General features: G+C 44.1%; 1 protein-coding gene and 1 non-coding gene across 4 annotated transcripts; both read right to left on the reverse strand.

The window, feature by feature from the left end:
• Positions 1–3,018: 3,018 nt before the first annotated feature.
• Positions 3,019–25,822, reverse strand: ift172 (intraflagellar transport 172). 3 transcript variants are annotated; one of them, XR_011239329.1, is made up of 49 exons: positions 25,639–25,822; positions 25,030–25,173; positions 24,747–24,859; positions 24,626–24,665; positions 24,452–24,517; positions 24,112–24,191; positions 23,662–23,746; positions 23,342–23,556; positions 23,130–23,253; positions 22,870–22,965; positions 22,567–22,728; positions 22,421–22,474; positions 22,125–22,228; positions 21,419–21,504; positions 21,031–21,143; positions 19,411–19,578; positions 19,160–19,296; positions 18,935–19,042; positions 17,953–18,037; positions 17,520–17,612; positions 17,364–17,441; positions 16,774–17,016; positions 16,416–16,494; positions 16,183–16,303; positions 15,502–15,646; positions 13,919–14,008; positions 13,741–13,838; positions 13,366–13,501; positions 13,086–13,202; positions 12,826–12,968; positions 12,650–12,743; positions 12,370–12,434; positions 11,993–12,173; positions 11,772–11,881; positions 10,884–11,013; positions 10,121–10,219; positions 9,922–10,031; positions 9,695–9,758; positions 9,507–9,593; positions 9,296–9,412; positions 9,086–9,196; positions 8,865–8,984; positions 8,541–8,636; positions 8,340–8,399; positions 8,099–8,197; positions 7,845–7,995; positions 7,592–7,683; positions 7,174–7,303; positions 3,019–3,158 (listed from the first exon to the last, which is right to left on the reverse strand). XR_011239329.1 is itself a non-coding variant. In XM_069514894.1 (48 exons), the coding sequence occupies exons 1-48, from the start codon at positions 25,675–25,677 to the stop codon at positions 7,226–7,228; spliced, it is 5,226 nt and encodes a 1,741-aa protein (XP_069370995.1). In that variant the 5' UTR covers positions 25,678–25,822; the 3' UTR covers positions 6,973–7,225. The 3 variants fall into 3 exon arrangements, 1 of the variants encoding a protein (XP_069370995.1); XR_011239330.1 differs by lacking the exon at positions 3,019–3,158 and adding an exon at positions 4,179–4,197; XM_069514894.1 differs by lacking the exon at positions 3,019–3,158 and having other exon boundaries at positions 6,973–7,303.
• A 369-nt stretch (positions 25,823–26,191) lies between these two features.
• trnaa-ugc (transfer RNA alanine (anticodon UGC)) lies at positions 26,192–26,263 on the reverse strand. Its single transcript has one exon. It is a non-coding gene; the product is annotated as a tRNA-Ala (tRNA).
• Between the last annotated feature and the right edge of the window lie 297 nt (positions 26,264–26,560).

Raw genomic sequence — 26,560 nt, forward strand, 5'->3', positions numbered from 1 at the left:
ACCTCACCTCCGCCGAATGAACCAGAACATCTTTTTACTCCTCACTGAAGAAGATTCATCCTCTTTGGAGACATCGTTTTACAGCAGGAAGGGAAATAAAACTAAATTGTTAATTTTCTCAATGGGGTTCGGTTTTTGCTGCAGGCCACTCCAGCAGTGATGCTGCAAAAGTTTTATACATTCATAAATTATTCAATAACGAGTTTTTATTTATGATTTTAATTTGTAGAAAGTGCAGCAAATAAGACAGAGTACATCAACTTTCATACAACAGTGGATCCGTGTTTTATTCCTGTGTGAAGTGATGACAAGCTGTTTCCATGTTAAAGTCTTATAAACTTTATTAATCTGACTTTATTGGTCACTTGTTACTGCAGCAGATAGAAGAGGGGACACACACGACAACATGTGAAAGTATAAATAAGAATAAAATCTTAGAAATACAGGGAATGTGTACAAGATGTACTTGTTTTACTACACACAGAATATTACTGATAGAGAAACGTCTCGAGGTTCTTCTTCCCGGTGTCTACAATTAAAAACATGTATGCATTTAAAACACACTTCTAAAAATATATACTAATGAACAATAGAGATAAATGAAGGAGCTGAACTCTACAACTTTTCATTCTGCACATGTTTTTATTTGTATCTGTGGACGTGGGACAAAGTATAAAAGTCATTAAAACACTCAGAACACATTCATCTTTTTTAATGTGGAACATTTCTGATTTCTTTCCTCTTCGTTTCTCTCTTGTTCTAAAGATGGTTCGTCTGATCTACAAGCACAATCATTTCATCGGAGTCAGATCGAGGCTCTGGACTGCGAAGCCCCTGAAATGATTTCAGTCTGATCACCAGAACCAGACCGTTGCATCATCATCTTGTGTTTTCAATTATCTGTGATGCATCAAGACGCTCAAAATATTTCACAACCTCCAGACGGACTGTGAAATAAAGTGGTGTGAACTGAGAAAGAGAGAAAACAAACAGAGTCTTGAGTCGTTATGTCTCAACTTGGGAATTTGTCAACGTGTTTGAAGCAAGCGACACCAGGTTCTTCCTGTTTGTCCAGTTTTACAGATGAAATGAATTTTATCGACGAAAAAATATTCACACAGGTTGTGGAAACGTCACTTTTGGAGCCAAATGACAAATAGATTCACCATCTTCACAATAAAATATATATAATATATATAAATTCACATTACAAGGTTGACAAATTGAAAAACTGCTCAGATCATCTACTTGTATTCTGCACTTTAGATTCCAGTAAAACTCATATTGGAGAAAACAAGATTGAATTTGAAGCCACTGATTGTTTCTTGGTCTGTGAGCGGAGAACAGCCTCCATCGTGCTACTGGTTCCCAGTGCGCTGGGTGGGTGGGGGGAGGAGGGAACAGATGACGAGCCATATGGAAGAGCCTGTGAGGAACACTGCTCATGTTGGAATATATATATATATATTATAAAAATATATTAAATTAAATGTTTACATAAAAAGAAGGTGTTGCACAGGATCTTACAAAGTCTTGAATATGTGGAAATATTACATCTTAAAGGTGCAAATCATGTTCACAGATGAGGTCACGTAAGTTTTCTTCACGTTATGAAGCAAACGACAAATAATCGCGATCACCCTCCCCCGATCTAGAGCCGCAGCAAAATTGAATGGGTTCTTCTCTGACCTGTAACAAATGTTACCACCAAGGTTTGTGGAAATCTATCCAGTGGTTTTTGTGTGATTGAAAACATAACGTCATCGGTGCAAGTTACAACTGTTGCAGTATAATGGTAATAAATATCAATATGATGCTAATGATGCTAATGATGCTAACCACATGAGGGGGTTTAACACACGATCGATCAGAAGTTCATGACTACGTTGTTCTCACAAAAAACAGTTTTTAAACTTGATCAGAGAAAAAAATAATGACACAGCTATCGTGATAATTATACATTTCAATAAAATACAACTTTATTAATGAAGTACAGATTCATAGAAGAACACAAAGCAAGACACAAACTGAAACTGAAACAATTAAAGAGTTGTTCAGTTGTGTTGAGCTAAAAGTTTCTTTAAAAATATTACATTTCTTCAAGAACGCGAGAGATTACAACAAATCAGTCAATTAATTAATCAACCAGTTCTTATGCAGAAAGGCAATTAAGAGTTATATATATGACCCAGGCCTACAGGTCTAGTTATTCCATTTGATTATATAAGTGTGGTTTGAATATTTGTGATTAAAGCCCATTGTTTTTTAAGATTATATTTCATATTGTGGTTTTCTTTAAATCGCGCTCAGCGTTTTTAATTATCTGACGTGTCTTTGATTGAAACATGAACGAGGAGCAGATGAACTGGGCCTGTTCTGATGCGGATGCTCTTCTCCTTCTTCTTCTATTTCCTGCCTCCATCCTCAGAGAAGGAGAGAGGGATGAGGAGCAGAGGGAGGACAGAGCTGGATGTGAAGAGCCTGGCTCCCTCTCTTTGGACCTCCCCCTCTCTCCTCTCTCCATCTGACTGCGCCCAGCTTCTCTCCCTCCATCCCGTCACGCAGACACTGTTTCCTCCTCCTGCGCAAACAAAACCTCACATTTGTGCGTCTGGATGCTGCTTTTCCTCCGCTTCTCTTCTGGCTTTGGACTACTTGTGCTCTAAGAGAAGAAATATTCAAGCAGGTTTTTCAGGTCGGCTGCAGGAGAAGGACGAATCCACCGCCGCATTTCCCCGCAACATCCCTCCTCCCGCATCCTCCGCATCCTCAGCATCCTCAGCATCCCTGCGTCCAGAGGGGCGCACCGCGGACCGGGCTGCGCACGCCGGTCAAGGGCGCCTGAAAGCGGACACACTGACTCCTCCTGCATCGGTGCATTTCACGGAGGGTTCCTCTGAGTCTGTGCTCCTGCTGATGGTAAAAAAAACAAACACACCTGCGCCATTTGTCCTGCAGCCGCCGCTGGAAGGTATTGTTGTTCGGTTTTCACGCGCATCTCTGCAGCGTTCATTGGTTTTCGGTTGATTTAAAGATCAGGTGCGTTTTATTTTTCTAATCCTCCAGCTGCTTTTACGACACTTTCACTTTTCATTTCTCTTGCGCTCATTCTGCAAAATCCGCAGTGCTGTCGAGCCTCTTGTCTTTTTTTTCCTCCTCTGAAATATCACACACACACACACACACACACACACACACACACACACACACACACACACACACGCCCAAATCCCATTACAAACACATTAATACCATCTGCAATCATTCACTACAATGTCCCTGCATGATGCATTGTAGTGTTTTAATTGAAAACATCACATTTATTTATTATATTGTGTTATGTGTGGGTCTGCAGATCTATTCATCCGGTTGCATTTGAGTCATTTGTGTTGGTGTTAGGCTGTAGATTGTTTTAGTTGAATGCACACACACATTCTTGTACCTCTATTTCAAGGAGGACGCTCATTGGCGACCCCGTAACCGAATCTAAACCAGCGCAGCTAAAAACCGAACCCAAACCTAAACCAGCAGAAATACCGAACCCTAACTGAAGCGTAACTCAACCTTAATCTAACCCTGAAATCAAGTGTCAACCCTCAGACGGACCTTTAGTAAAAGTGAGGACCAGCGAATATGTCCTCACTTACCCAAAATGTCCTCACTGCAGCGTTTGTCAAAAGGGTCCTCACAAAGATATAAGTGCAAGTACACACTCTCATGCACACACACACACACACACACATGCATGCATGCCCGACCCCCACAAAGGCAGCCGCCCCTCCCCTCCGCGTTTTAGCCGACATGAGCTATCTGGGTCATTAGCATTTCTGCGGTTAATGAGGCTGCAGATGGGTCCTTCTCCTCTGCCGGAGAGCCGTTGAGCAGCGCAGATGCTGCCGCTGCTCCATCTGCACAAACGAGAACAGGGAGGTAAAATAGCCTGCAGTACATGTCATGGTTTCTTTGGGTGGGTGGGGGTGGGGGGTGGGGGGGGGGGGGGGTTGACAGGATTGTGTACTCATGTGGGCTGAGGAGTAAAATCATGGAGCAGCAGCATCTTCCTCCTGCAGCTGTGGCTCATTAATGCAGGATAAGAAAACGTGCATCATCTTCCTGCTGCTGCTGAATAATGGAGGATGAAGCTTTAACGGTTCCGCAGTGCCGCTTCAAGGAACACACCGGGACTCCTCCGTGTATCTGCACGATTGAAACAGGCCAGTGTGTGTTAACGTTCATATTTCAGGTCTTTTTTTTTTTTTTAAACGAGCTTTTCTCCCAGGGAGCCGTCTCTGGTTTGGAGGAAAGCGTGAAAATATTTCGAACACACAAAATGATGGATTGTTGAATGTTTAACTCGATCTCCAGACTTGGGAACATGTGAATGCAGCAATTTCACAAAATCAAATCCTCTCTCAACTGTGAAAGGAAATCTCACGTTGACGATATTTTGTTTTTCAGGCGTCAAAAAAGACAAAACAAAGGCTGGAACGTGCAGCTTCAAATCTCTGTACGTGTGTTTTCATACCTGAGCGAGAAGCCGGGAGTCGTGTTCATGGTTCAAAGATTTCTGGGTAAAACACGAACAAAGTGCAGCTGCGGTTGTTCTACTTTTACTCAGTGTATATAATGAAATATAGAGTCAATATGGTTGATAACTTAAATAACCAGGTTAACGTACACAGCATGCAGCCTTTTGTATGGAGGTCAGCAGGATATCACACACACACACACACACACACACTAAAAGGAAATGCTGTAATCACCAAATATACCGTCGTCATCAGTAATCTAGATATTTATGTCTGACTCCACCTGCTCCGTCTGCAGGAGACATTTCCAGGCTCAACACAGTGACACTTGTTCTTTATGTCTCTGTGCAGAATCGATGAAATGTGTTTGAAAGGTTCCAGCGACTCGATTTTCCAGATTCATGCGAAGGTCGAGAAGCTCTAATGGGACGAAGTCGGACAGAAGGGTGGAGGGGGTAAAAGAAAAAGTGGAAAATGATGACGGAGAACAAACGTGAGGAACGAGTGGGTCGTCTCTCCTCGTGTTCACAGCGGACCTTGATTTAAATGTCCAAACAATTAAGGCACGCGGTGAATGCCAAGAGAACGACCGAATATCAACAGAGAGCGTTCAGGTGAAGAAATCACAAAACCATAGAAACACGCCTGTCGGACGAAAGACACCGAGAACATACGTGTTTTTCTGAATCGTCAACACGGCCGCTCTGGACAAACGTGACGGATTTCTGAGCCGTTATAAAGTTGAAGCCGATGAGAAACCAGACGTTGCAGTACCATCAGTGGCCACTAGATGTTACTGGGTTAAAGAGGTGATTTAGCTTGATTGGCAGGTGTGTCGGCCAATCGGCGTCAGACGTGGTAGCTTCACTTGGTTCGTCCGACCAAGTGTAGCTACCACGTCTCACTCCTCTGGTCCAGTTGTTGTGAAGGACAGATTTAAAACATCGTTCCAAAAAAGATCTGACGTCCGTAAAGCTGAGTTCGTGTTTTCCCGAGAGACCGACCGACCGATCGGCCCTGATGTTTTCAAAGCATCAAATAACTCATGAAAACCAAACGTATCAGGGACACAAACACTCGAACAAACGTCAGTGTGGCAGAAACGAAATGTATTTAACGTGTACTCTTACTTTGTAGTTTGGCCCGTCTGCTAACATGGAGGAGATCAAATAAAGTGAATAAAAAAAGAGTGTGTGTGTGTGGGTGAAATTAAAGGATGATAATCAAACTGTAGAATAAAGATAAAGGTAAAGTTCAGTGCATATAAAACTGAGTTTTCTGTGAACGGTCCTGCTTCGCTCCGGTGACACAGGATGAGGATTTAACCAACTGTGACGGACGGAGATGAAAGACGCTCCGACAGAGAATAAAGAAAGATTTAAAAAAAAAACAAAAAACTTTTGAACTCGTAAAACAGACGTTTGTGGACCCGACGATGACGATGGTGGTTTAACTGAGCAGGCCTCGACAGCTTGTGTTATAAATGAATTTTATATAAATATAAAACCTGTCTGTTCTGCAGTGGAGGTGTTCACCTTCAGGAAACCTCTTACTAATGTATTTTCTCAAACACACACAGGCTTTATTATTGATTGCGGACGTGCAGCTGCTGGGAAAGGAGGCGGTTTAAACTGTGTATCACTGAATACTGTCAACTGTACTGCGTAAAGTTTTTAATTCTGCAGTTTGTATTTTTTTCAGGTTGTGTTTGAACTCCCAGAACTTTATTTGATCAAACTGCTGCCACAATTGTTTTTATTGTGTTTCAGGCTTATTTTTAGACTTTTAATGTGAAATGACAACAAACATTTCCTGTAAAAATGACGTGAAATTCTGTCAGGAGCTAATTTTTAATTTAATTAATTAGATTTTATTGTTAAATCTGAATTTTCCTTCAGCCAGTGGGAAAGGTTGTTGTATTAAGCGTCACTTTTCTAAAGTGTATGTATAATTTTAATTTATAATCAGAGTAGAATGATGTATATAAATATATTAGAGGGACATAAAAAAACAACATTCACTCATTTCATTATATTAACATTTTAGTTTTTTCAGCTATATTCAAAATCATAATTTACACTTTTCTAAATGATGACTGGAGGTAAGTTGTGAATTGAAGATCTTTATAATATATATGTGTCATGTTCTTGTTCTCGATGACGTCATATTGTGTCTTTATAAATAAACAAGTCAAATCATTTCACGTGCTGCTTCCTGTCGTCCTTCGTCTTCTCGAACAAATTAATTTTCTTAATTTATTCACATGTTTAACATTCGGGAAAATATTCTGCTTATTGGGAAATATTGATAAAAAGGCCGAAGGCGAAATCTGAAACTTCAAGAGTTGATTTGAAGTGAACTCAGGATCTAAACCTGATCACAAGCTTTTATAGAAATCACTACATGAACAAACATCACAGCTTCACGTGATGAAGGCTCAAAGTTTGAAATCTCTGTTTCGCTTTAAACTTTATTTAACTAAATACATTTAAATATCAAACAGAATAAATTCTTAAGCACACACACACACACACACACACACACACACAATTGAACAGTCGCCTCCTTTTTAGTCGTGATTTTACATAAAGTCAATAAATAAACATAGAAAAGAAGGGGGGGGGGGGGGGGGTTCAAAACTCACAGAAAAGGTGGAAGAGAGAAAAGCAGCTGAAGCAGCAGAGGTCTTTACTGAGTCAACGGAAGGACGGCAGTCCGCCGCACCACTGGCCGATGAAGTCGATGACGTCCTGACACTCCGGACTGTGAGTGGTCTGCAGGGGAGGAACCATTCGAACAGCGGCCAATCAGAACGCAGATTAAACACAGAGCAGGAAGAACAAGTCGATTAAAGGAAAAATCATCAACGACTGAGTCCGACTGAATAATCCTGGAAAACATCTTCTCAAGTAAAAACAGTCCAGATGTGATTTCAGAGTTTTCTCTTCTCATCATAACCTGAACTAAATAAAACATCTTCTCCAGCTCTGTCGGTTCTTCTCAGTTCCTCTGACAGTTATTGTTTATGTGACTTATGAACATGGTGCACCGTCGGGTCTCACCTTTGTGGCCATGTCGAATCTGTCCCAGTCTTCCTTGTTCGCCGTTTTGCCCACAGACGGGAACTTGATCTCATCCCTCAGCACCGGGTAGCCTGGAGGCAGGAGGAGCACACAGCGAGCAGCAGATGTACGAGATGTTCAGAGCGGGATCACGTTCGAGTCCCAAACATTTAAATTCAGAACAAACAAGCGTCAAGCTCTTTAAACGTCTCGTCCTCCGAATCTAGATTGCTCTCGTGTGTGTGTGTGTTACCTGTGAGGACACAGGGCAGCGAGCGCTGGCCGGTGTTTGCGTCCACCAGTGACGCCACGTATGAGTTCCTCTCGTCTCGTGGCAGATCCTGCTTCAGATGATCCTTGTAGACCGACAGCAGCCAGTTACGGATGTCCTCCCGCTGAGCGTCCTGCAGAAAAAACAAAATACATGAAACACTTCGTTGGCAGTGAGAAGTTTTTCTGACACAGTCTCTTCAGATGTGTGTGTGGTGGACGGAGACAATGGCGTACGTTGATGCAGAGTTTGGTGGGAACTGGAACTTCCACTGGGATGTCTGTGCCGTGGAAGTCCGAGTAGTTGAGATCGTCCACCGTCCCCTCTTCAACAGCCTGGAGACAGGAATCCACCAATCACAGAGGGAACACAGAGTCCAGATTACAAATCCTCTGAGGTTCTGTAGCTTTTAAATACTGTGCAGATCTGATTCATATCCATTAAATGACGTCTAAAGTGACAAACTGTGACACTCACATCACACAGATCCACAAAATGGTTCAGGAAGATGAAAGCCATCGTCTCCCAGCCGGCAGCCTGCACGCACAAGAACACGTTACTTCAAATGATGCTAATGTTTGATTCTCGTCTTGTGATAAACGGAGAAACCTCCAGTTGATGTTGTGCAGAACATGAAATGAGAGTTCGTATGTTGTTCGTATGTTGAGGTGGACTCACCCTGCAGAACAGACCGGCCTCGTAGAACGCTTTGTCTGCAGGAATGAGCTCAGTGTGACGCAGCAGAGACGTCGACAGCTTGGCTGCCACGCTGGTCTGAGAACACACGGCAGAAACAAGGATTCAAACTTCACGAGAACACAAAGAAACACGTCCGAGTGTCCTGTTATAAAAATATAAACCAACAAACCAACTCAGGACGAGAAACACAACCTGTGTTTGGATCAACCGTTAGGATCAGATGTGAGTTCTGGCTAAAATCAAACTAAAATATTAAGATGCAGGTAAACAGGTGTTTCTGTGTTTTCGTGTTTTTGTGTGTACCAGCTGCTCGACTCCTTTGGCGGCGGATCGTGCAGCGTAGTAGTGAGCGATCAGCAGCATCTGATTGAAGTCCTCGTGAGCTGGAGAGTTGGCCTTGCTCGACTTGGAAATGTTCTCGCTCTGAAATCAAACAACGGGTTTGTCCTTACTCACTTCTACATTTCATGCTCCTCCGTGTCTAAACATTAAAAAAAGGATTGTCCCAGATTGTTGTGACGTACCAGCTGCAGGAGGAAGTTGCGGAGGTCGGCCCACATGTGGTACGACTCGGGTCCGTCGGTGTCAGGGAGGTTGATCAGGTCCAGGAACAGACGCTTGTAGATGTTAAAGTTCTGAGGGTAAAAACGTGGAAAAGCATTGAGCAGTGAAACCCCCCCCCCCCACACACACACTGTGGGTGGGTTGTAAAAGAAATACAAACGTGTGTGTACCTGAGGGTTGGGCGACGCCCCGTGCTGCAGGTAGAGCTGCAGAGCCTTCAGAGCGTTCCCCTCCTTGATGAGGTCCGTGGCGTACAGAGCGACGTACTTGTGGAGGATCTTAATGCTCTGAACACGACACAGAGACAAAGTATGTTGACATTTACATTTGACCAGAAAATGAACAGTTTTAATAAAACTGACGGTAACGAGCGGTCGGAACCTGTTGGGATGCTGTGCTCAGACATTTCTCCCACTGGCCTCTTTTTGCGTACAGGTCCAGAGCCGCCATGACGTCCACACGCACCAGCTGCACAGTTTAACAGGACGAGATTGGTTTAACCATTAAAATGTGTTTTCACAAAATAAGGATTTAGATTCATCGATTTACCAACAGTGACTTGTACTCACAGAATCCACTTTGCCGTGATTCTTTAGATGATCTTTGTACTTCTGGTCCACGTATTCTTCATACCTGCACAGAATCAGAGGATCACAGATTCAATTACTGTGGAAAAACTTTATGTGTCATTTGGTGCAGATCCAGAATCCAGATCTAGTGAAATGAAATGTGTTGTTTAAACATACAGTGTGTATCTGTGTGTGTGTGTGTGTGTGTTTGTGTGTGTGTTTTCAACCTGGGCTTCAGCTCCTTGGCGACTCTCTTGGCTTTGTTCCACTCTTCGCCCTCGATAAAGACATCGATTGCCTCTTTGATCATGTCCATGTTTAAATAAAGCTCGGCAGCCTGGAACATAAAAAAACACACACACAGTCAGCAGGTGAGAAAACAGGAAATGACTAAAATCTTGTGTGTGTGTGTGTGTTTCCACTCACAGCGTTGTATTTCCCCAGGTGTGCGAGTCGAGGTCCGACCACCTGGATCACCTCCACTGCTCGATCTCCACTCAGGAACTTGATGGACAATTCTGCTGCCTGGAAACACGCACATGCAAAAAAAACCCAAAACACTTCATTTTACACGTCGAACAACACGATGCCTTTTTAAAATCAGTGGCTGTGATCAAATCTAACGTGCGTCCTCCGTCTCTCTACAGGAAGTGACCTATTGATCTCAGTCGACCTGTTTCCCTCGAACGCCAAACGTTCAAACTCCCAGTTGGGGGGGGGGGGAATCAAAAACCTATTGATCTCCACGACCTCTTGAACTGTCCTTTGGCAACACTGTCGGACCGACCATTCAGAGTTCTGACGATCTGATCTCCATGACGCTCGGGTCAATAACGCACAATGTTTGCCGTGCGGCTTCGTGCTCCGAGCAGAATAACATCTATTGATATTGGTGACACGGTGACCTTCCTCCTTCCTGCAGCATCATGGGAAATCCTGGCCACAGTCTCCTCTCTCTATTCATCCACCACCGCAGCGCTGAATATCGGATCGGAGACATTATTCTCATAACACACATGGACTGTTACCCAGCAGGCAACTTGCCCCCCCCCCTGCAGATTCTATTTATTTATCTTATCACGGTAAGATTGACAGCGAGTGCCGTCCAATAGGTGCAGGGGAAGGTGAAGGAGGGCGTGTCCTTTTCTTTCTCTTTGTGTATCAACAGGAAGTTGACGCTCGTTGTTACCTTGATCCAACACTTCTCCATCAGGTCCGTGTTCGAGTCGTCCTTCACCTTCAAGTAACACTCCACGGCCCGGGAGTGTTCACCCGACTGCTCCCACTCTCTGGCCTGTTCCAGCAGACTCTCCACCCCCCTGGACACACACACACACACACACACACACACACACACACACACACACACACAGTAATGCTTAGAGGTGTGGCATGTTTAGAGGGTCGGTATTTACGAGTGTGTGTGATTTTGTGCAGATGCAAATAAAAGTGCGGATCTAGTGAATTTAAAAGTGGCTTCATTTATTCCCCTCTAGTTGTGTCACATTAACCTTTTCTCTTGTGAAGATTATTTATTTCTCCACCTTTTAGTTTTTTATTTCAGTCTCAGTCTTTTAGAAAACTAAAATTTGACCGCGGCCTGTGGATGCTGAAGATAAAATTGGGAATCTTTGCAGGAATAATTCAGTGTTTGCTCACTTTCGCCCTCTTCATCGCCCGTTTCCATTGGCAACCTGTGATGTTTTCTCCCACAGGTCATTAAAGACGGGGAAGCGATGGGAGGAGGATAAGAGCTGCGTGCTGCTGGTTCGCTGGCTAACGAGCTTCTCTTTACTGGGAGTTTTGGTTTGGGATAACACAAGAGCTGTGTTTAATAAAGCATCAAACCGAGTCTTTGTGCATAGATTATTCTGGCGGGTGAGTGCAGCGGAGAGAGGCCGTAAAATCTTCATACTGGCTTTCGTGGCTCTTAAGGATTTAACCTAACAGGCCAACAAAATCTAAAACCCACTGAAAGTGATGTCCCACACGGAGCAAACGTATGATTCCTCATAATGAATCATGTTAACGAGGCAGATAAACGAAACCACAAGTTTACGGCTCTCTAGAATCTTACCGGACTCCTTTTTTGGAGGACTCCCTCTCGTACTCCTCTTGGAGCGCGGAGAGCTTGAAGGGGAGATACTCCTTACAGATGCGCATGGCATCGCTCCACATATCTGCATCCTACGAAACACGAAACAACAGATCAAGTCTGTGGTTTGAAGTAAAGTTTCAGTAAAACCAAGCCGAGAACATTTTGCAGCTCTTTGTTTCTAAACGTTCGGCTCTGTTGACCTTGTAATAGTTGACAACCAGTTCGGGTCTCTGGGCTCGGAGCAGGGAGGCTTCAGCCTTCTGGAAGTCTTTCTGTTCAAAGCAGAACTTGGCTTGGCCGACCAGAATCTCAGACACGCTCTCTTGATCGTAGCCCTCGGCCACACGCTGCGCGCTGGCCCAGTCCTTGTTGTGGACGTACCTGGAACACAGTTCACACACACATGAGCCAAAAGAGAAAAAACCTGCGTGAGTTTCAAGTCCCAGGGAAGTGACGTGAACTTCTGATGCTCTGTGGTTGAAGTGGAACAGAGACTTTGAACGAGTTGAACTTCGTAGCTGAGTGGAAAATATCTGCTTCTGGTTCAGAGCTCGTCGTCGTCGTCGTCAGAACTCACATGGACACAGCTTCCTTTGGTTTTCCTGCTTTGATGAACTCAATCTCGGCTTCAGGAAACTTTCCCTGGAAGATGAAACCGAGGCAGAATTCAGGATTAACAAGATTTACTATAATTGTCATGTAACGTGTTGACAGTTCTCATAAATACACCAGGACTTTTTATACTGGCATGATAGTTTTATATGGATACCAAGAGTAATCTGTTGAAGGACAGTGAGAGAGGACACACTGTGAGAGGAGTCCACTAACTCCCATAAGAAAGGGGGGGGGGGGGTTACCTCGTCTTCCAGGTACATGCCGTGTTTGAGGTGGATCTCAGGAATCTTCTCTTTACATGAAAGTCGGGCCAAGTCGAAGGCAAAGTCAAATGAGCTGGAGACAAGAGGAAGAGCAGGAAATCAAACATCGATAACTTGCACGTGTGTTTATGTTGGTGTGTCGTAACGCAGCTCACAAGTTATTCAACGCAGTATCGATGGCGTTCTCCAGGAGGCCGAACTTGTTGAGCAGTTTGACGGCCGCCTCTCCTCCCATGCTCCGGGCCCACAGGTACGCCACCTGCTTCTGGACTCCAGCGCCTCCGTGAGTCTTCGCCACCTGTCACACAAAGGGAACGCTGTCAACGTCGAGCTTCTCCAGTGTTATTATCAACCACGTATTCACCCGTTCACACACATTCACACTGTAAAGAACCAGCAGAGGAAACGTGTGTACCCTGTAGGCGTCCTCCCACATGTCGTTGACTCTGTACATGTTGACGGCAGCTTTCAGGTCTTGAGCCTCCAGGAAGTGGTGCTCGGCCTCTGAGAACCAGGACTCGGCCTCAAACTCCTAAAGGAAACATTCACAGCATGTTGCACATCAACACATCTCATCAGCTTCGAACTTTGTGTTGTTAAAGAATCCACGGCAGACTTCACGAGCTGTGAGTTACGGAGGCGTGGGCCGAAGCGCGGACACTTCCTGTTATCCGGTGGATGGCAGTGAGCCGTACCTTGGCCAGGTGGAGGTGGGTCTCACTCAGCAGGTGGGGGTGATGTTTGGCCACCATGCGAATCACATCATCAAACATGCGGCTCTTCTTGTACATGGTGATGGCGAGGTCAGGCTGATTCACAGTGGTAAACAGCCTGCACGCACACGCACACGCACACGCACACACACACACACACACACACACACACACAGGTGAATAATTGTAAAGTCGGTTAAAAACCAGACTGAAATGTCCAGATGCTGTTTCTGTTACTTCTCTGAGGTCACACATGACTTCACAGTCCTGTCGGTTTGCCCGACTCCATTTTCGTGCTTCCAGCCGCCAGTGACGAAACAAATGACTCTAAATATAAATAAAGTGATCTGCACTTACCGCTCGGCCTCTTTGAACTTCCCGTCTCCCTCCAGCTCCTGAGCTCTGCTCACGTACTGAGCCACCACTTCCTCCTCGGTCATACACTTCACTGCCAACTGCAGACGAAGACACATCCTCCGTTAAACATCGTCTTGATGACGTTCCTTTCTCTCGTGTCTTTCTAATCCACACTGACCTTGTGAGCCTCCTCCCAGCGTCCCGCTGTGGTGTACATATCTACGGCCTCTTTTATCTGACCTCCTTTCACGAGCAGTTGTTCCGCAACCTACAAAATAAATAACAGAAGATAAGAATGAAAATCGGGCCTTGGCTGAGGAACGAGTCCTACTGAGTGTTTCAGAATGAGTTGAATGTATTCAGAGAACATAAAGATATACAGGTCGTGTGCAGGGTACACTGAGTTCCACCTGTAATGACAGTGTCCGTGCTGTTCCTACGTTCTGATGAAGAAAAAGTTTAGTCATTGTTTTCCCTGGGTAATGTTTCCACCGGAGGCATGAGCCTCCTTCATTGTTTTAGTTTTCACTTCCCCGCATCTTCCACAAGTTGGAGAGCAAAGAGCTTGTTATCTTAATTACTTTCTGTGAATATGCCCATAGAGCAAACAGACGGAAATAGCCTGCTGCTATTTTCAGAGTCTGGCAGTCCGCGGAGGCTGTTTGGCTCAGCTGAGCTCATCAGAATACGAAGGGCACACTGTGCTCCACCGCTATCATCTCTCTTCCTTTTCCCTCCGCTTTGTATTTATACCAGATTTCTCTCTTTCTCTTCCGCGTTTCAACAGTTCTGTATTTTTGGTAAACTATTATTAAAACCGTCCAACTTGTCATTTTTGCCAACGCACCTTGAGCAAACGGCCCACACTGCTCCCCAGAGACGGCACCAAAGTTGATCCTGAGCTCCGACTTTACTTTAGTAGTGTGTGTGTGAGTGTGTGTGTGTGTGTGTGTCACGGCTGACTGTATATGTCCCTGAGAGAAATGCAAAAATGATCAGCCGGTGGCAAAATGTCACTGCCCACATCGTCCCTCAGGCCGTGTTGGTGGCGGTGTCCTGTGTGTTGTTCATGAAGCAGAACGAACCTCCCTGAAGCCACGTGTCAGCTTTTAGTCTGAATATACAGGAAAAGTCCACGCGAAGAGCTGAGAGCCAATTTAGAAAAGTTACCACAACTAACATGCGTGTCATTGATGGACGTCTTTGAAAAATGTGAAAGAAAAAACAGTTTATTACCCAATAAAAAGTATAATAACCCGTTAAGCTAAGCTAAGATTAAACTGCTTCACAGAATGAGTGAGTGTCCACTTTTAGAAATATGTAGATATTTGATGATAAAACTTCTGATCAACTTCTTCCACAAAAGTTGAAGATAAAATTGTGGTAAAATTCAAACAGATATTCCAACTCTGTGAGAGTGTCTCATTCCTGGGTTCATTTTATCCATTAATGTTTCTGAAAATCCTTCTAAAAGAATTTAAAGCCTGGAACCAGGTCGATGGTACAACACGAATATAAACCATAAAACATTTGATTCAGAGAAAAAAGAAAAAGATAAGGAAAACAGAAATAATTATTTTAAGCTAGAAGGAACTACACATCCCATGAATATCTATAAACTTGAAAGTGAAATCCCGGTTGTTCTGTGGAACACGTTCAGTAACGGAACCATCCGTCCGATATTCTGCGTTATGTTCACTTCTACTTTTGGTACTTGTAGAATATTTTGTGGGCGGTACTTCCTCGTTGCTGCTCTCTCACCTCGTATTCTTTTATGGAGGCGTAGTACTGAGCGATCTTCACGTAGTACTTCCCCACCGATGAATCCTCCTGTTGCTCCAGGATGTAGAGCGCTTTCTTCCACTGACGAGCTGTGATGGCCGCCTCGATGGCTTTCAGGGAGCAGCTGAGGAGAGGAGGAGGAGGAGGAGGAGGAGGAGGAGGAGGAAACTTATAATAAGTTTATCATGTTTCTCTGAATTCTGGATTATATGAGTTTGACACCAACTCTCAACAAATGCAGTTGCTAAATGGACAAAATGGACGGACAGAAAGTTTGGGTGAGGTTTACATTAAACATGATCATTTGTTTAAGATCAGTTACAATTAATAAAATCATAATTCTGCAGATATATACCAAGATGATGATATTTTAAATCATTCTTAATTATGCCATATTTCTTAGGGTTATTATAGAAGCCTGACCGTCACATAAACTCCCCCTGGTCTCTCTCCTCTTTCATCCTGAGTCTGGCTGCGGACTCCCTGTCTCTATTTTGGTATTTCTTGGACACAACCATGGCCGATGTCCCTTCCCAATGTCTTTTTTGCTGATTTAAAGAGTTGTGGGTCATCTCTGTTGGATTGTTTTTTTTTTTTACAATCTGTCCATCCATCTGTCCACGTCTTTGTCTTTCTCCGTCCTCTCTCTGCACCACATACCCGGCTTCAATGAAGTGGTTGATGGCGGCGTCCATCTGTTTCTGCTGGACCAGGCAGTCCCCCCAGTCCTCCTCCAGTTTCACCACCTTGGCAGGGAAGGCGACACGAGCCAGCTCCACCGCTACAGGAAGAGAAACGTCACATTATTCTCTGCAAATATGTAAAAAATAACAGATTTCATTTTTAATTAAAGTAATTTAAAAAAAAAACCTGCTGCAGAACTCCTGGTTTACCTTTTCTGAAGGCGCCTCCTTTGCAGTAGCACTCCAAGGCTCTCTGGTTGTTCCCGATCTTCTCGAACAAATCTCCCGCCTTTACAGGAGACGGACGCAAAATCCAATTATCATGACTAATTCACATATTGGGGACATTAAACAACAATTCACCTCTTCTCCCAGATTCTCAGACAGTCAGCTACCGAAAAAAAAGATGCGGGGAAATGACAGACGGATGGAGACAGTGTAAAACTAAAAACAAAAACACAGTTCCTCTCATGAGGAACATGAGGAAGAGCAGAAATAAAGAAGAGCAGGAAAAAAACACATCAATGATACAGATCTTTGTTAAAGATAGAGATTTCATTTCTCTTACCCTCTCATGAAAGTCTCCTCTGATCAGACCGGCAGCGATGCGACTGCCGGTGTCGTTGCTGACCTCCGGCTGGCTGATGGCGAGGCGAGCAGCTTTAGCCGGGAGCCCGGCCTTCATGTAGAGATTGATGGCCCCCTGGATGTCCCCCTGACTCTCCTTCAGCTCGCCGGCCTTCTCGTCCTGACCCGTCTCCGTCAACCACTGGTAATAGTTCCCACGCAACGTGTCCAGCTCCGGATGACCCTGCAGTCGTTTTGGATCGATTTAAGTTTTACATACGGTCAAATCTGGTGCTTGAAACACGGTTGACTGGTTTATGATTTAGTCTTTAACCAGTTGTTTCACATTTCCTGGTTGTATCATCGAACATTTAAAGTTTTCGAAAGATAACTTATTATTAAAAAACTATCGTTGTCATTCGTGGTTGTGTTTTGGATCTATTGGGGTCTGATCAAAATTTAGCTGCGGTCTAACATCTCCAGGACAAAGACGTCGACAAGGTGGGAGGCAGCTCGTCGCCTTTTCTGGTAACAAATCAAGCGAGAGCGAAATGTCTTGAACTGAACTTAGACCCAGAAAATCATTATCACCTTCGCTTTAGCCACAGCAATGCAGTCGTCCCACATGTGGAGCTCCTGGTACATCTCTATGGCTTCATCCACGGCATTCTGCGGAAAACCAAAATAACATGTCACCTTAAAACTTGAACAGCGTGAAAGTGACAAATCTTCAGGCGCGTCACTGACCTGCTCCGTGTAGTGTCCCTCCGCCAGCTCAAAGTCTTTTTCCAGCATGGCCATGTGGGCCTGGACCTGGTAGAACGATGTCCCATCTCCGTCCTTTTCAGAAAAAGACACAAACACACACTGAGCTCTCGTTTTGTACAAACAGCAAAAGTTTGAAGTAACTTCTTTATGTACATTTAAAAGCAATCACTCACACTCCACCAAATGAATATTGATTCCAGTGCAGATGGTTTTCTATTCCCACCAAGAGACGCATACATCTTTAAAGCAAATACTGAATTATTCAGGATTTGCTGAGTGAAAATTGCCAGATTTAAAGCGACTGTGTGGAATATTAATAATCAGTATCACCCTCTTAACTCGTATGTGTCGTGCCGTGTGTTTGGTCGGTGTGGAGATGTAATGGTTTGTCTGTGCCGGTCTGAAAACTCACCAGTTCACTGGACACCTTGTCCGCAATCTGGTTTGTTTGGTGCAGGAAACGAAGAGTGGAGACGTCGCCCAATGCAGCAAAACACCTAGAAAAATAAACAGAGAGGGAGAGAGTAGGCAATTTAGCAGGAGAGAGAGATTAGGGAAGAAGACACAATGAAAGAAGGGGTGAAGAAAATACTTTGAAAAGCTGTTCACTTAATGAACGGAGATAAATTAGAGCTTTTGTCTAATTAGCCTTTAGATACGCTGCAGCGTGAGGAGCTGCGGAATGAGAAAACCACTTTATTAGCAACTCCTTCTGAACAGTTGCATCAGATTAATGAACAAGTCATGGAAATAAAAAAGTGAAAAAGTAAATATATATATCAAACTCTGTGTGACTCTTTCTCACTTCCCACCCTCATTAACATGACTTCCCTCCTTCATTAACATTATCCACTCCAGACTAAATCATTTCTCTGCCCGATTTCATGAGTTATGCAAATCAAGCTGATGCCTAACGAACAGAATATGCATTATTAATGACAGAGAATTTAAATTTGAAAAGTTTCTCAAAAACAGAGAGAAATAGAGACGGAGAGAGAGAGAGAGAGAAAAGAGAGAGAGAGAAAATGCTTATGATAGAAAATAAATTTAAAAAAACGTTTCTGATGATTAATGAAGTTAGAGGAGGAGGTCAGATGGGGACGCAGCTGTGTGTGTGTGTGTGTGTGTGTGTGTGTGTGTACGTCAGTGTGTGTGTGTGTTTCACTCCAGGTCAGGAAGGTGCCCTTGTTGTTCTCCATTCTCTCCAGGCCCAAAAGATAAGTCTCGGTTACAATGAAGACTGATAAAGAATGTAATTAACTCTAACTGACGTTAGTTTGAAAGGGCTTGTGTGTGTGTGTGTGTGTGTGTGTGTGTGTGTGTGTGTGTGTGTGTGTGTGTGTGTGTGTGTGTGTGTGTGTGTGTGTGTGTGTGTGTGTGTGTGTGTGTCGGACCTCTCTGCGATGTGTAGCTGCCGTGCATTTAGAGCCAGCCTGCTGAGCTTCCTCCACATGACTTCAGTCTCTGGTGACATCTCCAGAGTCTCCAGGAATGCTCTGGCTCTGTAGAGACACACACAGACAGATATCTGAAGAGACCCTCGAGAGGAGCTGGAGGACGCTGCTGAGTTAAAAGACTTCTCACCTTTTAAAATAACATTTCTGTTGATCTGAACTCACCTGTCATAGTCTCCATCATCAACAGCCGTATCAAATTCAATGAGGCCTTCGTCCAGCGTGTACGACACCGTGTTGACGCCCTCCATCACGATCACGTCCGTCTTTCCGTCCACTCTCTCTAGATCCACGATGTCCCCCTGAAAGAGTGGCACAGCGGTGAAAGTGTGAGTCACTTAAAGTCCGAAACACACAAAGTTACAGAGTTGTGTCCATCGTCTCCACTCACGGATACAAAGAGCACGAGCTCTCACCTTGATGGGGAACATGGTGATGCTCTTGGGGCTGTCGATGTTGTACCAGATGCAAAGGTTCCCCCGGTTCTGTGCGACCACCACGTCACTGCCCGGCACCCACTGGACGTACGGGCAGAAACCCAGCACAGTGGTCTTAAGACCGGACTCTATGTCGTACAGATGGAGCTGAGGAGGACAGAGCGCAGACAGACAAGAGATTCAGGATCTCTACACATCGTTAGTTTGACCATTTGGGAACGAGCTGGATGCTCCTGCGTTTTATTTAAGAATATAAGCGAGACGGATTTACGGATTTCTTTCATTGCTGTTTACACGTCACTTTGAGTCCTTGAAGGAAGTTGGTTCACGTCCACCAGGGCCACGTGAAAACTCTTAACGAGTTGAGATGGTGTAGATTCTATAAGCTGCAGCGGCTGTCGCAGCACTTAATATGTATGTGTGTGCACGAGAGACCGCCCGCTGCTGTAATCAGCGTCCTTAATATCTGCCCCCCCCACCATTTTTAATAACGCTCTGTCTCCACTTCGGCCCCGGAGCACGGGCGGCCAACTTTTAATTCAGTGAGGAAGAGCAGCCTGTTGATAAATTCACATGAAAAGCGAGTTTAAATGAACGAAGCAGTTTTTTATCGTTCCTTTCTGGTGGAAAATTAAATAGTTTGAATTTTCTCATATTGTCACTGATTGTTTGACACTGAATCATATTTTCAACCACTTTAAAACACGGACGTGATGTTGCACAAATGATTTTCATGAACTGAGCTGAAGATCGTTTAAAGCATTTTCTCAACAGCAACATGATTAGTTAAGAAAAGATCAAACTATCGAATGTCTTTAGCGTCTGAAAACAGTTTTGCTTCATACTAGGAAAATAAATCTACATCTGAACCTGAAGAAATTATATATATATGCAAAAACACAACATTCTCCTTATGAGACAACATTTAAATTCACCAGATCCAGATTTTTATTCGTAGGCTCCTGATTTTTTTCATCAAGATCGTTGAGTTATTTAATTTATTTCTGATTATAACCGTCCCATCCCACAATGTTAAAGTTGGCGTTTCCTTGTAATCACATCATGTCATTATCTGCCACCGAGGTGCAGAACACCACTGAGAGAATCCCAATTACCTGAGCTGTCCATGTCTCTGCCCCGGGGCTCAAACATTAAACTGTTTCATCACCGCGGGGCAACAACTGACAACACACCTCCCTGCCACTCACAGCCTATCATACACAGAACCGGTGATCTGTCTGTGCCTCTTCTCGAAAATGTTTCCTTGGGGGAAAGTAAAATTAACTGTCAAGTCGCTTAAGTTACGAATTAAAGTTGTTTGTTTGGTTTGTTAGTTTGCAGGATCACACAGGACCCTCGGTGGAAGGACGTGCTCGGAGTCAGGGACTTTTTGCTGTTTGAAATATATTTATTTCTCTAAAGAACTTGCTCACTATTAATCACTTTGTCAAGTCGTGTTTTGTTTGACGGACGAGGCCCTTACTTCAGACAAACCCCGCCCACGGACAGGTTTTCATATTTCTCCAACTACAATACAAATCATCGTCTCGTCGAACCATTCGTCGCCTCTGAACCTCGTTGCTGAGGTTTCATTCTCACCTGCAGCTTCTTGTCCCTGAACAACAGTTTGCGTCCGGTTTCATTAAGCTCCAGCCAGTCAATCTTTGAGTCGTGGCTGATGGTTCCCAGATTGTAGCCTCCGGCCAGGTCCACTGAGGGGGGGGGGGGGGGGGGGGGGGGGGGGGGGGGGGGGGGGGGGGCAGGGAGCAGCGGGTTAACAGGGTGTTTTAATATTAAAATGTAGTCGTGTGGATGAAGTGAACCATCAAGTCCATTTTACTGAAGCTGCTGTTTTAAGATAAACAATATGCTTAGTGTTGGTGCTGGACATGTTTTAGGATATATTCTTTTCTTAGTGTGTGTTGGGTTGTAATGAAATTAGTTTAATAAGCAGCGACTCCTCCTGTTACTTTTCTCTTCTACTCACCGATAGCAATGGTTTTTAAGTCGATCAGATAAGCCAGCTTCTTGTTGTCCTCCACTCCTTTCTGCTTCCTCTCGTTTATTCGGACACTGGACACACAAACAAACACACTTTTTAGAAGAGAACTGAAAAAAAGAGCTGCTGTTCGTCTTATTGGAATCCCAGGATGCACCTGATGATGACGGTGAGCAGCCAGAGGCGAGGAGCAGTCAGGGCATTCTGACACCAGCTCGCCTCAACAGCAGCTGACCATTAGTGGGTCACTGAGGGACGGTCAGTCCTGACATATCTGACAGGTCTGAATACACTGACATGGACGTTTGTCTCACTGACTCTCACTGAACGATGCCTACACAGCTCAATGCTCCCATCTAATGGACAGAAGAGGAAACACACGGAAGATCTGGAGCGATCCGGTCCAACTTGTTCATGGACGTGTTCTTAGACACTTTACTTCCATATTAAATTGGAGTTTTTATAAAGTCAATTCAGGAAAAGGTGGAGAAGCAGCTGCACAGTTTCTCTGAAGACTCCAGATCCATCACTTTGATGAACCATCATCAAAAAGACAATAACAGCTGAGTCTCTGCACAGTCATCAACTGCACACGCTAATTAATCACAACTATAAATAAAGCACATCATGTGATCATGTGTGTGTCTGACACGACAGTGACTGTGTTTGTGTAACTATGTGTGAGTGGACCCACCTGATGAGATGAGGGTTCATGAATTCTGTTCTGACTGATCCCAGGATGTCGTTGTTGTTGTACTCGACCAGACTCAGCTCCCCAGCATTAAAAATCATGCACACCTGAAAACCACATGGATGAAAAGGTGGAGTGGTGAAGTACTGTGGTGAAGTACTGTGGTGAAGTACTGTGGTGAAGTACTGTGGTGAAGTACTGCGGTGAAGTACTGTGGTGAAGTAAAGTTATAGTTTTATTGAGCTCAGTGTAAATCTCACTGAAAAACAGTCACAATCGATATTTTTGCGTTTACTTACTGTTTCATTTTCAAAGAAGAACTTTTCGTTTCCCCCTGAACTGGGCCAGGACACCTGAGAGAGAGAGGGATTCATCAAAAGTCACAAAGGAAGTAGTTTTAAATAATTTCAAGAGGAACGACATGAAAGAAGCAGAGAGTTCCTACCTCGCTGGAGTTATTTGTCTGCAGGTCCCTCAGCAGAAGAGTGTCGGACGTGTGAGCCACGAAGTAACGATCTTTTCCCATGATCTTGACGTCCTCTATCTCGTAACCGTAGTCGGACTTCAGGACCACCTGACTTCCTGTCGAGAAGTTCCTCACAATCACCTGGAAGTGGAGAGGAAACATTGTGAAGACAAATTCAACACAATATTTACAACTCTTTCTTAATGATTAATAATTTGAATTGAATTAGTGGCCCTTCATGTTTGTGTGAACGCTTGAAGTCATGTTCATGTCTGTCTGTACCTGGCTCAGACCAACGTAGGTCAGCTCAAACTTGTTCTTATAGTTGGTTCTTCGCAGGCAGCAATCTAAAAGCTCCACTCCTCCACACAGTGTTCCCTGTCGAGACACACGCAATTAAATCAATACACGAAAAGAAGGTTTACATCAAATCACTTGATATCTGAGGAATGAAGTGTTGTAAAGATACTGAAAGTAAATGTAAAGTAAAAAGGTTGAAGTCGTACTATGGATTTAAATAATACAACGGAAAACATATTTACCGCACAGAGACGTGATCCGTCTTTCTTCCAGGCCAGGCTGGTGATGGTGTGCATGTTGCGAATCTCTTTAGGATTAGCTTCGGCCCACGAGCTTCTCCTCGGATCCCAGTTAAACACTCGCACGCTGAAACGTGAAGCAAACGATCTTTGAAACCAAAACCTGTTTGTTGTAAGCAGACGATGAGATTCTGGCCTCGTGTTCGTGCACTGACCGATCGTAGCTGCCGAACACAGCAGACTGCCCGCTGGGGCTGGTGGCGGCCACAGTGAACTCCCTCTCATTCTGGTCGCGGCTGTAGTCGAAGGTCTGAACGATCTGACCCTCTTTGTCGTAGGCCACCACCCTCTTGTCGCAGCCGCCCACCATGATGCTGTTTGCACCCCAGGCCAGGGCGTAGGGGGGGCAGGGATGCTTCAACAGCTCGCCCTGTGAAAGAGTGGGACACAGTGGATGTGAGTTCAGATGAGAAACTGGAACACAAGGAAACAGAAGGTTTTAAGACATAAGGTAAATAAAGGACGTGTGAGGTACCTGAGACTCCCCAGAGACTTTATCAAAGAAGAAACGAGCCACGGTCCCGTTAGCGTGACCCGACAGGAAGCCATTACCAGTCACACTGAAGGAGAACAGAGATGGTGAGAGATGGTGACACCACAAAGGAAAAAGGCGAATTAGCAACAGGCTTCGCTTTTTGTCAAGAAAACAACAGCTATCATTTCTGTGTACCTTCACCAAAAAGGTGTTTTCACCTCTGTCCATTGATTTATTGGACATTTTTTGGTGGAAATGGACGAAGGGCCAGATCAAAGATCGTTTCCCCACTTTCGTTATCATTGTTTTTTTATTTTCTTGGAACAAAAAACATCAGGCACATTGGGACTGAGATCTTTAGCCAGTTTCAGTTGACACATTCTAGTTTCTCAGATGTTTGTCTTATACATGCTGCTCTTGGTTCCATATGAATATTACTCATGTATTTACTTGGGAGCCAGGGAGATGACAGTGGACTCGGTGCGGTACAACGTTGTCGACTTGTTTGTCTGAGTATTCGCAAGACGAACCTACGGGAAAAAAAGTGAATAAAAAAAAAAAAAGAATAGCAACAAAGACAAATGTAATTTTAATGATTTAATGCTGAGCTAAAATGTGTAAACATCTTTCATATAACAATTAGAGAAGGAGGAAATAAAATGTACTTTGTGCTGTGTCTTCTACTCTTAGTACTACTCATAACAATCATACCTGAACAAACTGTGTGTAAAGTGTAAATAAACATAAGGTTTTCTGTTTTCTTCTGAGTTTGGACGTGTTACTGACTCACCTTTCCATCAGTCAAACCATAAACTATGACATGTTCTGCAGGCCACAGCAGACAGGTCACAGCACTCTGAGATAAGATAAGACAAGAAGCAGCAGCAAGACGACATCAGTAAAAAAATATAAATAAGTAAACATGCAATATAAACAAGGAAAATATATGTGTATGTTTACTTACTGTCTGAACAAACTTGTGGCAAATGGCTTTCTTGTCCCCCCTACAAGAGAAGATAACAGATTAAAGTGTCGGACGTACAGAACAAAATCAGGTTTAATACAGAAAGTTAAAAGAAACTTACCAATCCTCTCCGATCCTGTAGACGAAGATGATGTTGTCGGACTGAGCGATGGCGATTTTGGTGGAGTCCGGTGAAAACACCATGTCATTGACGACATAGCTTTGTTTCCCGTACTGAAAATAAAAACCACACAAGTGGTTAAATATCTGACAAGTGGACGAGACGCTGCAGCTCTTAAAGTGTGTAGACTCAGAGGATCGTGTATTTGAAACTTTGAATTCAGGTAGAGAGGACGTCCATAGGATTTCATGACCGTCCTGACGTGTGGCCTAGAGTCTCTCACCTTGGAGTCCACAGGTTTGGTGGAGAACTTGTCTCTTCTCTCTCCGTGCTCATCATAGAGCAGCACCACCCTGTCCACCGTGCACACGGCTAACTTGCTGTTGTTCGGCGCCCAGGCCATGCACGTCACCTTGGCAGCCCCCTCCTTCGAAAGGCAGAGAAGACAAACAGTTAGACGATGACAAAGACGGACGACTGGACAGAACCAGGCAGGACAAAGGGTCGACGGCAACCTGGGGCTGGAGCTTCTGCTTCTCATGAAACAAATACAACGAGGAGAAGAACTACAGAGGTAACATATAAAGATCAGGCCCTGATCTGAAACTGACAAAACGTGCTTAGAGAGGTTGAAACTGTGTGTGTGAAAGTTTGAAAAGAATAGAATAAGTTTTGCTTGCTGAGGGTAAATCGAACTAAATTATAAATAAAACAAAAACCAAACTTTCAACGTGTCAGACCTGGAGAAACAAACCGACACACGAGAGAGTCAAACAACGTGTTGTAGAAATCTGCAGAGGAACGAACGAGGATCTGACGAGGAGCTCGTAGCCATGTTTTGATTTTTGCTCTGCTAGCATTAGCATTAGCTCGTCCTCGTCGCCGGACGCACCTGCGGAGTGAGCAGCGTCTTCAGGTGCTTCAGGTGCATGTTGCTCGATTTCTCCAGGAGACTCGTCCACTCGAGAGTCCGGCCCGAGACACCGAGCAGTGTTTGGATCCTCTGCAGCTAACCGCTAACAGCTAACAGTGACGCTACACTGCGGCTGCCTCGTTGTCAACAAAGCCTTAGTTACCGCCGGTTGCTAGGGCTGCGTGACGTCATCACAACCCGCCCGACGGCAACACAACCAGGCCAAAAATACTACAGCCCAGTGCGGAAGTCAAAATATAAATAATATGACAGCTTTAAAAAATATATATATATATATAAATATAGTTAAAAACGAATATATACAGTGTAAACAAAATGTGTAGAGTGTGAATATTTGTACTTTGACCTTCAGTGTCTGTTGTGAACGTGTTTCCAGATCGTCTAACTCATCAGCGAGGTTAAACTACAAATAAAACCACAAAGGAAGAGTTGTTATGACGTAAGTTTGTCAAAAGTGACGTTAAAAAGTCAAATCTGAAAAATGTGTGACGAGGAGGAGGAAGAAGAAAAGTGGAGATGCCGGGGATTGAACCCGGGGCCTCATACATGCAAAGCATGCGCTCTACCACTGAGCTACATCCCCGCACACGTCACAGGAAGGTCTAACAGAGTCTGTAAATGATGGTGCAGCAGATGTGAGAGTATTTATATATAAAGTGAAAACTGTTCAAGTGTAAAACTTCAAATACAAGACTTAAGAGATGAAAACTATGAAAAAACAACAAAAACAAATCAAAAATCATGAAACGACGTCCCACTGTTAAAAAGGATAATTAAAACTGGATGACGTGTGCACATACAGTAAACACTGGTGTAACCCTGGTGTAAACACTGGAGTCGCTCTGTCCTCCTGACCTCTGACCTCTGACAGGTCTGATGG

Source organism: Paralichthys olivaceus, chromosome 19, assembly GCF_024713975.1.
Source record: "Paralichthys olivaceus isolate ysfri-2021 chromosome 19, ASM2471397v2, whole genome shotgun sequence".
In the NCBI taxonomy this organism is placed as follows: domain Eukaryota; kingdom Metazoa; phylum Chordata; class Actinopteri; order Pleuronectiformes; family Paralichthyidae; genus Paralichthys; species Paralichthys olivaceus.